General features: G+C 34.1%; 1 protein-coding gene across 1 annotated transcript; it reads left to right on the top strand.

Annotated features, from left to right (window-relative positions):
* The first annotated feature begins 8733 nt into the window (after window positions 1–8733).
* On the top strand, window positions 8734–9683 carry LOC108972922 (pupal cuticle protein Edg-78E). The gene is made up of 2 exons (XM_018939821.1): window positions 8734–8813; window positions 9019–9683. The coding sequence occupies exons 1-2, from the start codon at window positions 8802–8804 to the stop codon at window positions 9373–9375; spliced, it is 369 nt and encodes a 122-aa protein (XP_018795366.1). The 5' UTR covers window positions 8734–8801; the 3' UTR covers window positions 9376–9683.
* The last annotated feature ends 2535 nt before the right edge of the window (window positions 9684–12218 follow it).

Here is a 12218-nt window from a genome sequence, read left to right as displayed (position 1 = left end):
GTTAATCGACTGCATTGCAGTCTGTAGGCGCAGGTGGAAGGCCCTTGGAGCCATGTTTCCGGATAGGGATCACATCGCCTCGCTAGCACCCAGCAGAATACTGGACTTCATCAATATGCTGGGGCTAAGCGAGTCCCTGTGAGCTAGGTGAGGGCACAATAGACCTAAGGTCGCAGTGCATTCCTCAATTATTTATCTATCTATCTATCGACTGAGGTATTCGTTTCTCTCGAAAACTCGTAACGTTGACTCATCAGATGTTGTTATCGTCCATGCCTCTGCACCATATAGCAGGACGCGAATAATGAGTGACTAATGCAAGTAGAGTTTGGTTTTTGTTCGTCGAGAGAGGACTTTATTTTTCAATTGCGTACTTAGTCGAAGTAGTACCCGTTGACAAGAGATATTCTGCGATGGATTTCCAAGCTGACATTGTTGTTGCTATTAATACTGGCTCCAAGATACACAAAAATGAAGTTATGACAAGTCAACAGCGACTTGGGAGCCTAGTCACAAGTGCGACGATTGTCTTAATAAAGGTTGTTATACCATTGTCCAAAATTTTTCCTTTAGAAACTAGAAAAGCGATATATAATATTTTTATGAAATAATACATTACATTTATGTTTGATGTTTATAATTACTTCAATTAGTCGTAGAGAAGACAATTCTTCCTTCTTATATTCTTTGGTTATATTCAGAGTTTCAGATACTATATTTTTGATAAATGACGAAACAAATCTCAACAAAATCAGCATAATTTTTAACTTAAGTCTTCACCATAAATATAATATCTCAAAGATGTACATGAACTTGAATTCGAAATAGCCAAAATAAGCAATGCAAATTCAAAGAATTCTTGATGATAATTTGTATAATGTACTATATACCATACACATTTAGAAATAAGGCTCTAATTTGACATTATTCAGATATTTTGCATAAACAGCGTACGTGAACTTGAACGCAGCGTCTAAGAATAAACCACAAAGAACATATATAGGAGTTGCAAAAAAATTTTAAAAGGTCAATGCAAATCCATATATATGTACATGCTAAAAAACTGAATAAATGAAAAAATCAAATCGGAATATGCGTCACACCTCTTTAGCAGTGTTTTTCTTTCAGACTCTTGAGCATCTTCACCTATACGCCCATTCATAATTAGTGAACATAATTTAACGAACTAAAAATAAATAAAGCCAAGAGTATAAAACTAAAATAAGTTACTTTTCGCGTGCTCTTTAATCGAATCTTTCATCAAAACACGCACTCGAAACACTAACCTTGCACAAATCATCTATTACGGTCACCCATATAACCGCTTACCTGCAGCCGTAAATTAACAAAATTAAAAATGAATAAAAAAATGCGAATTAAAATCTGCCGCCACACGCGTGACCACTGATCATTATTCCCAAATTACTTCGAAGCGAATATAAAAAATAAAAACAAATGGCGTAAAATACAAATAAATATTATCGAATAAAAAGCTGCTAAACGAAAGACTTAAGACACAAACTCAATGGGGCTTTGTTGATTGCAGATTTTTCGATTGGTATATACAGATATGCAGATTGATGTGTAACGCTATCAGCCAACTGTACACACAATTTTATTGTAATATAAAAATTTGGAAAAAGTAGTTTTCTCGCAGTGGGTGACCCTCAGCAGGCGAAACTTTTACACAAATATGCAGACAGTACCTTGCTGATTGTTTTAATAGACATTTCTCGACAAAAGTAATTAAATCAAACAACCCATACAAGCACAATTTGGTTGGCAAACTTATATATCGTCTCCTAAAGTGCAAAATAAAGTAATAACATTTTTGAAAATTTACAGTGGCGTGAATGAAACACGAAATAAAATGGAACAAGAGTGGAAAAAAATTTTAATACTGGATAAAACTGGTTCATATATGAGCGCAGAACCTGAGAGTGTTGGACATATGTAATATTATGTATGTAATTTGATCAATGGGATACTCAATTTCGATTCTTTTGATGAATTGTTATCAAATTCACTTTGAAGAACCTGAATTACTGAGTAAAGTTGAATGGCTGCGAGTGTAGAAAATACCAAACCCTTAAAGCGAGTGTTTACCAAGCTTCTATTACTATTTGATTGCATCCGACAATCGATTAACAAACACACACACACATGCACTCTTAGTGGGAATACAAATAAATCACACTTTAGCTTTAAGTGACCTTGCAACAATTAAAAAAGCGCTACAGTCAATAAATTTAGTTTGATTAAGTATTATGTCCGAAACGAATTTCAAATCGTAATCATTAATCTTTGCCAAAACAAATATGCATGGGACGCGTTATAATTTACGATGCAATAGTAGTGAGCCCAGCCTACGCTCCACCTGCCTTAGAAATTGACGAGTAGTAATTTATTGTTTGCTTCTGTCTCTTCTTCTTATACCCGACGCAGTTTTAATACACTGAATTATGGTTTTATAATTAAGTGCATGAATATGGAAATAATGAAGTTATTTTATACATCTCTTACATTTAGTAAGTCATTTCTTATTCCTTCGTACGAATGTAATGAAAATTGGTTTATTATCATAGATATTAGTCAGAATTTTATATACAGTAAGAATTTTTATTTTTTTAATTTTTAATGTACATACACTTGTTTTCTCAATATGGTTTTTTTAAATTTTGTTAAAAAATCCATTTTTTCGAGCAACCGCCATTTTGTCAAAAAAAATTTATTTTGATCATTCTTTTGTTTAATTATCAAACAAAATCGGCGAAACATCTTTTTGAGAGGAGCTCCAGGAAATTAGCTGCAGTTACTTTCGAAATAAATATTTTTACTATTAATCGTATTACACAAAGGCCATGAAATAAATATGATGAAGTGCGAGATTTAGAAATGGTCTCGGTTCTCGAATATCTTAATCGCCTAGGCTGCCACTCCAACATACAACCTACTGGACAACAGTGAAGAAACTCGCCGACTGCAAAGACCACATCCTTTAGACTTACGATTTCGATCTTAAGACTAACTGAATTAATTAAGTTGCAAAGTAATATACATAGTATATAATATTAATTTAAGTGAATGGTGATGTACATATAGTACAAATCTTATACTTCAAATGTATTTAATGCACAAATTGCAATTTTAGCGTCACTGCCAATCTTTAGATATAATTTCATTAGATAAATAGTATTTATTTATGTTAAAAGAAGTGTTTTTTCCCTTCATATCTGGGCATCTAATAGCATTCATACTTACTTAACTCGAGTAGGCATGATTGATCAAATAAAGATTTACAGAAATAAAGCCAGGTGAATTTCCACATTCTATATAGAAAAACATTTCAGTCAACTAAAAATGTAGGCTTGTTAAAATATCGGTAATGATTAGCTCCAGAAAAACTCTCCCCTCAATTATTTTCTCTGGATACATTTTCGCATCTAAAAGGAATAGAAGATAGGTATCAAGGTTGGCATGATCTATAATGGGCTGATTCGTGCTGATCCCTTAAGAAAGAATGACAACTGGCTCTAATTATAAAGGGAAAAAACTCATAAAAGGTATCTTTCGACATATACAAACATATAAGACAAATATATATATATATTACTGTGATTGAAAAAAAAAATTTTTTTTTTTTTCCGTTTGGTACTCTGAAAAATAGGTTCCTAGACATCTCTAAGGAAGCCTCTCCAAGAATGAGTTGTAACGGGAAGGTCCTCCTACTTACAGTTTTCTATTTTTTCTTATTATCAAATAGAAAAATTTATATCTCGCTTCCAGCTACTTGAAATTTTGTAGAAAATTGAATGCTCTACAAAAATGGTCTCTTACGATTTTTTCGTAAACCCAACCGTTTAAAAGATATTAACGGTTAAAGTTTGATTATTTTTGGGAAATTTTTCTTTTCTTATGAATTTTATAACTCAATGAAAAAATCATTATCAATAATGAAACTCATAGTTTTGTAGGAAATTTACTGCTCTATAAAAATGATTTTTTGATCAAGTTAAGTGTTTACGAGATATTCGTCATCAAACATCAAACAATCAAATATATCCCATTAGCACATATGCCGACGGCATTTTCAATTCGGTAATATGAAATTTAGAAGAACGAGTATTAAGACGGTTTTATTATATTACAAGCATAAATAAAATATCATTGAACATATTGAATTGGGTCAAAGCAAATGAATGTGCTTTTTTCCTTAGCACTTTGAAAAATTAGTTCATAGACAACTCTAAGAACGGTTCTCCAACTATGATTTGCTAACTGTAACGGGAAGGAACTCGCTTCGAACTACTTGAACAATTGAATGCTCTTCAAAAAGGTCCAATTAAATTGTAAAGCTCATAGTCTTTATTTCAATTGTTTGTTGAAATTTGGCACTCTCTAATGTTTGGCAAATTGAACAATCTACTTAAGGAGAATACCCCGTGTGAAAATTCGAAATTAAAATTATTATTGCATATGTATATACATATATACGACAATACAGGCAATGAGTTTACCTTTAAACTAGTTTTCGACAATAATTGTTGGTAAAATTAAATTATTTTAAAAAACAACATTTCTTTCTTTTTTTTTCTTTAATTGTGGCTCATTGTCTGGTTAATATATATCCAATCTTCAATCGAATTTTTATTTTATACACTGAGCAAGGCAGAATTACTTCAACAGTGGATAACTCTTTTTTAGAGCCGACGGGAATCGCGTTTAACTCAGAAAGTATTACATTTATTTCTTCAAGAGTTTTAAATATGTCCTTTAAATATAATAATTAAGCCAGTCTTGAGCCACCAGTAAAGACCTAACTTTAACGATTTATTCTATAAGTGAGAAATGAGGCGAGTCTATCTCTTAGGCAGAGAGAAAGAGTTTAAGTCAAAGACCGTTCGCGCAGCTGTTTATAAATTTGCTGAAAAACAGTTCGGAGTATTGTTCACAAGTGTACAAAAGCGTTTTGCCAAAAGTGAACGCACAAAAAAGTAATCAGCAATGGAATTCAAACATAATAGTGTGATTGCTTTATATTTAGCTGGAAAATCACAGCCAGCAATTGTTCGTGAGCTCAAACACCTTAATGTGAATAAAGTTTTTGTTTATCGCACCATCACTCGTTACAATGATGCTGATGGCATCGCAAAACGCCATGTAAATCCACGATGGAGTGCCATTCAAATGGCTAAAGAACTGAAAATATTCAAAAGGCCCATGATCTCACACCGAAGCAGTAACAAGTAAGAAGCCGAAAGCGATCAAATTCCGAACATTGTGTTTTCTGACGACACAATTTTTCCAATTCGTAAACTCTCAAAACGATAGGGTTTACTTGACCGACCGTTCATACGAGAATGTAAGTCATCGTTTGGCCACCAGGAGGCAGCACCCGCCACAAATAATGGTTTGGGCCGCTGTCACCGCAGATGGGCGCTCTTCAATTGTTTTCATCGAGCCTGGGGTCACATTAAATGCGACTTATTATCGGGAAAGTGTTCTGGAAGCTGCTTTGAAGCCGTTCGCAAACAAACATTTCGATCGCAAATCATAGACGTTTCAACAAGACTCAGCACCGTTTCACAAAGCGCGAGTGAACCAAGAATGGCTGAAAAACAACGTTCCGAACTTCGTTACGACCACACAATGGCTCTCGAATTCATCACATGCGAATCCAATGGATTATTCTCTCTGGGCCATTTTGCAGAGAAAGGTCCGAAGTAAAAAATACACCAGTTTCGAGATGCTGAAGAAAGCCAGTGTCCGTGAGTCGGCCAAAATACCAGCAAGTCACATTCGGGCAGCTTGCGATTTGTTTTTTGACCGTCTCAAGGCCATAGTTAAGGCAAAAGGTGGTCATATCGAGCAAAAGTGAATTGGTCCTGAATTTATGATTATTTTCACACATTTTGTAGCCAGGGAAATACTTTGAGGTGTAAAACTTCAACCAGAGGATCGAAAGCCAAGCAATTTTATGTATACATTATACCATATATTGCTCATACACTGACTAACGTTCATTAGAAAAACGAAAATCAGCATATGAAATGTAAGTTTATCTTTTTATCCCAATACCACCTACAATTAGCATGTCCCATACTAAAAAACAATCAAATAGAGTAAAGTCAGCCGGCTGTTCGAAAATCCTGATATTAGTTATATAGGGGCTAGGGCAAATTTTCGCAAAAATTTATTTATTTTAAAAACAAAGATACACAGGTATGAGTAAAACCCGCTCTCCCATTTTCTTGGAGAAAACTCACATATTAGCCGATGTATGCGGTACAAAGTCACCCGATAGTTCGAAAATCTTTATATTAGATATATGGAGACTACGAGGAGAATTTTCCCGATTCAACCCATTTTTAACATACAGACATACCATTGTCAGAGAAGTGTTATCCCTGATTTTCAATTATATATCTCCCACATTCACCGAAATTTTCAATTAAAAGTCAACCGTAAATATTGAGGTGCAAATATTCGGTGTCTAAAGGCTTTAAGAGTTGGATTTAAAACATTTTTGTTCATAAGGTGACATACACTTAAGGCACTATTCGTGCAAAGTTTCTTCCCATTATAAAACCAAGAAGGGTTTGTGTTCTGAAAAGTTAAAGAATCAAATAGAATTTGATATTGTCGAATATAGAAAATAGGAGTGAGTGGCTGTAGTCCGATGTCGCCAATTTACCGCTATTTTGGAAGTGAGCGGAGTTTTCATCCGATTTCAAATATTTTCACACTGTCGGTAAGAGTTCTTTTGTTATATTGTACTCAGCAAATTTGGTTGTTGTAGCTTTAGTAGTTTAGGAGATATGTACATTAAACTTATTGGAGACCCTCTTTTTCAAAGTTTTTGGCCACAAGTGGCCCTATTATCAAGAAAGATTTCTCTCAAAATTTCAATTATATGTCTTAAACATTGACTGATATTTTCGGTAAAATGTAAAAGGCACTGGGGTCCACATATTCCGTACCTATGGTCTCGAATAGTTTCGGGTTGATTTAGAAAACCTTGGTCATAAGAACACACACTTCAAAAAAATGACTATAATCATACAAAAATTTATCTCGTTATATGAATTGGTGCTTTGTTTGTATACTGAATGTGAAAGAATCAGATGGAATTTAAAATTAAAATGGTGTTATAGAGGAAGAAGGCGATGTTTTAGTCCAGTATTCTCATTATGGCACTGTGACATAAGAATATACGTTAATTGGGGAGTGGGCACACTATCGTTAGAAGAGTTAGCAAATTTGTTCTTTATTGGCTTGGAAGATATATGCAATAAACAGATCAATGGGAGGAGCCTCGCCCACTTCCCAAAGATTTTTTAAGCCTTTAAGCCTTAAGTCTACTATTTTTTTATGATTCCTAATAACATGCCTTAAGAGTTTCATGAAGCAGTTTCATGATGGCTTTTTTAAAATGGTTTTTAATACTCTTCCAATTATGCATGGTAAACGACGCAGCATTGAATTAAGAAGACTTTCTGTTACTTCCGCTAAAATTTTTGTCATTCTTCTTCAATATCATCCTTGAACATACCCTAATTATCTTTTTTCTAATGTGTTTGCCTATGTACTCCTATATATAATCGCTGAGGTTAGGCCCCGGTGATTGTGGGGGTGATAAAGCATTTATTCTTAAACAATTTACGCAGTGTGTTTAGGTTCATTGTCCTGTTAAAACACGCAAGAGTGTTCCACACTCAGTTTTTCGACATAGGAATTCAAAATATTCTTCAAAACAATTAGGTAGTCTTTCGTATTCATAGTGCTTTCTATGAAAGTCAAATTACCAACTCCATCGGCAGTCATGCATTCTTTTAGCATCACCAAATCCCCGCCGTCCTACACGGCTGATATTACGTTCTTTACGACAAATGTTTGATTTCCAGTCACTTAAAATGTTCGTCGATTCTTCATTCTAAATACTTTCCATTTACTTTTGTCGCTAAAAAGCACAGTATTCCAAAAATATCAAAGTTTAAGCGCAAATTGATATTTGATATCAAAGGTTTCTTCCGCGGAACTCGATCATGAATACCATTCGTATGAAGTGGCCGATGAATTGCGCTAGCAATTAACTATCATTATCGACAGTAATTAATTCCAAAATTATCCACATAATAACATATAAAAAGTCAACACGTGGCTTTCCAACGCAACGCCGCTAATGTTTGACCAGCAACAACCAAAAAAACTATAGCTAAACAGAAACGTTTAAAAACAAGAAAAAAGCAAGCAAAAACCATAAAACAATACAACAAAGCCAAAAAGCCAAAAAGCAACAAAGACGCAGATTTTGATAGATGTTTTGGATGTTTTGAATTTATTCGCAGTGCCTAAAAGTGTGCAACTAATTAAACGTGTATTAAGAAAAGCTATAATGGCAATAAACGTTAGATGCACCAATACATACATGTTTCAGCAGCCGTAATGGCGCAATGTTCAAGCGTATATGAATTGCAAGCGCTTTGCAAAAACGATTTGTGAGCTTATGACAAGGAATACTGAAATTCTTGTAATGGTTTTCGCACAATATTGAATAATTTTGGGATTTTTTCTTTTTATTTTCTTTTTAATATTTTTTCGATTTTTTCACGCTCTAAAATTCATAACAGAACTTGTTTCATAAGCATATGTAGTTACTTGGCACCGCAACCCTTGTAAACACAGATGTTTACTATAAAAAGCCCTACATTTTTTGGTTCATCGCACAGTTTCTGGATATCAAGCAACGAGTCCTGTCGCACCTTCTTAACCAATAATCGAGTAACCACAAAAAAGTCAATATGCTTAAACATGTAAGTATGTCAATAAACCAGGCAAGCAAAAAATATGTTAATAATATGTATATATGTATTAGTCACCTTTTGCTTCATTCATTCATTCATCAAAGCATTGAAATTGTAAATCGACTTCATTAAATATTGCATTATACCTCAATTCCAGTTTAATGCCTTCATTATATTTTATTTTATGGGCTTTTTCGTAATCTTTCACTTCCAGCTCATCTGTGTTGCGCTATGCTTGTTGACCTTCGTCTGTGCCGACAACATTGACAAAAATGCCGAAATACGCAGCTTTCAAAGTGACGCATCCGATGCCGAGGGCAACTACCAGTTCTCCTATGAGACTAGCAATGGCATTCAACGTCAGGAGGCCGGCAGTTTGGCCGGTGTGCGTGGCTCACTGAATTACGTATCGCCCGAAGGTGAGCGCATCTCCTTAAGCTATACCGCCGACGAGGAAGGCTTCCATCCGACCGGTGATCACCTGCCGACGCCACCGCCGGTGCCAGCGTATGTGTTGCGTGCCCTCGAATATATACGCGCACATCCACCACTACTGAAGGAGGAGAACTAAAAACATGCATGGAAGTCTATGTGTATATAAGCCAAGAATTACCGGTTTATGATAGCACCATAGGTCAAATGCCCAGTGGCATGTCCAAGTGACGCGACGTGTTAATTGCCACTTATAAATTTTTGTATTGTTTTATGTCTCCACATTGTTTTCTTTTTCATTTGTTTTCTACACATATTCTTCTCTTCGGCTAATTTGCTTGTGCATCTTATGCTTTTTCGCGCGCGCAGTTGGCGGTATACTAAGTCATTACTTGTAATTAATAGTTTTTGTTTAATAAATGAAGTGAATACAAATGAAAAGACAAACACCTCAGTAAGGATTGTATTTTAGCTATTTTGGGTTTGGCAAACCGGTGGGTGTGCATATGTACAAATTTGTTTCTTTCCCAAATATATTACTATTTCAATCGTTCGTGACACCAAAGTCATCAGATAAATCTTTAGTTTACTAAAGTGGAGCAACAAATGAGTATAGGCTAAAAATACACTAGTTTACAGTGACGTAAAGGTTTTAACTGTGATGTTCGTTTAAATGCTGACAAAAAGCCAAATAGCAATGAAATGTGATGATTTAAAAAAAGAGACATTGTGATATTGACATTATGAAAGTGTAAAATCTCAGAAAATCTAACTTGTAATTTACTTGTTTATGTGTCAATGCTTTTAATATGTTTTTATTTTTGTACACATAACTACAACCGGAGCGTCTGCGCCAAATGTCACATCCAAATAATCATTAGTGTATACACTTGTTTTTCTGAAGTACATTAAGTGCATTCTGCAATTTGTACGATGAGTGAAATTATTCAACAAAGAAGTTTATGTGTAGAATCAAACTTCTGGTGCCGTAACTTTCAGAATGTTAGAAAATCGGTTATAATTGTTTGTCGCGAACAGATGTTTTTGATTGATACAAATTATTCACAGAGAATCGAGAATGCGTTGACAACGAACTACCTCCAGGATTGCGATCAGCTTCAATTGATTGATCAACACGTCAATAAAATAAAGAAATTACTGGAATCGTTGCCGCTGTTTTTAAAATAGTTTTTAATGGGTCTTACAATATAAATATAATAAACACAGCATTGTCGCAATAAAAAAGTGCCTCGAGCTTTACTTTATCTGCTATCATGGATATTAGAATTTGCTGTTATTTTGTTTGTTGCCAAGGTTTCAAATATGATTTCTTGCGAATAGAATTTTGTCATAATTTTTCATCGTTTTAAAATAGCTGCTTCAGTGACTGCCAAAGAGTTCTGCGAAAATCTTCATCATCATCATTTCCAGTCCTCATATTAAAATGTTTTGGTCGAACATGACGTTCTCGCCTTATATTTATACTAATAAATAAATAAATAAATAAATATGTACCATTTTGGTCGACCACTTTTTGCCATTTTCCGCTATAGGAATTAGTCCATCCAAACTTTTATCACTGTAAATCGTAATTTCGAAATTTCCAGAACGGACGCGAGCGAACCATTGCCGTGCCACACGAACTCATACGGCATCGTCTCGGTAAACTTCATGGCTTGCGTGGCATGATGAAGAACTATCCGCAAAAAACTTTTTCAGGAACATACTTAGTTCAACATTTCTGTTAAAAAAGTAGCTTTCTAACACATGTTCGGAATATTGGGGCAATTCAATATTAATTAATCCTCGCCATCTCTTGGCAACCTGCTCGAATATTGTTATGAAAAAATTAAAAAAAAAATCGTGTTTTTCTCGAAACATCATTTTCAAAATCGGTGGTCACGATTTATAAAAAAACTAGTAAAGTGCTCTTATGGAAAGTTTTCAGAGTTCTTCTAAATAGTGTTACGATTCGAACTATGTTTTTAAAGCAATTTTTGGGAAAAATTTTACATAAAATCATATTTTTTTTTGGAACTTTACCAAAAATTTATTTTCTTAAACCCCTCAATTGACCTACACTTATTATAAGATGAATGCTTCGTCTGTTATGCTAACCACCACGAGACGTTTATTGGCGGTATGCCTAAAGCGAGAGTAGAAAATTACATCATTATACACTAACCACTTTATAGCTCAGATAATTCTCCCCCGCTAAGTTATCGTGCCCATTATAGGTATATTCTGGAAGCCGGGTCAAAGATATACAAAGTATACCTATAGGTTTTAAAATATTTATATAACCGCTTGCTTATAATAGTTTCAAGGCAAGATTTTATAAAAAATTAAAAATCCTTATAAAAAGGTTGGACGTATACAGTGTGTCTTTGACTTATTCTTTAGCTTTTTTGATACTTTAATTGCAAGAGTTTCTTGAATGATATCTATTTAAAAGTAGTAGTAGTAGTTTGAGCAGAAAACAATTAAAATTTTCTTCCGCAAAAGCTGAACAAAACTAACGAAAGCGCACTTCATTCGTCGAATTCTTGAATTGCACGACATAAATCGCTTTCAAAGACTCATAACGCCAGAAAGTAAAATCCTCGAAAATTAGTATAGAATGAGGACTGCATATTTTTCTATTTCGTAGTTTCATTATTTCAAAAATCATAGATCATTGAAAGCCGTATTTGATCACAACCTAAAGTAAATAAAACATAAATATTGTTATTGTTCTGATTTAAATAATTTAATTTATTTTGGCTTAAATCCGTGTGAGATATAAAAATCGTCTAAAAAGGCATCCAAAGACTCTATCCCGTCGTTCTCACCCCAATTTATTAGTCGCTCTGTTTCTTTAAATTACTTTTAACTTCTCGGTGAATATAATCTTCTAAAGTAAAATATCTGTTCAGTTATAAAAGCGTGGAATATTTATTCGACAACATCCGACATTCAACCTCTTCTAGTTCAGTTGATAAG

This window comes from Bactrocera latifrons, unplaced genomic scaffold (assembly GCF_001853355.1).
Source record: "Bactrocera latifrons isolate USDA-ARS-PBARC rearing strain unplaced genomic scaffold, ASM185335v1 scaffold_44, whole genome shotgun sequence".
Lineage (NCBI taxonomy): Eukaryota > Metazoa > Arthropoda > Insecta > Diptera > Tephritidae > Bactrocera > Bactrocera latifrons.
This window is presented reverse-complemented; position numbering and strand designations above follow the sequence as displayed.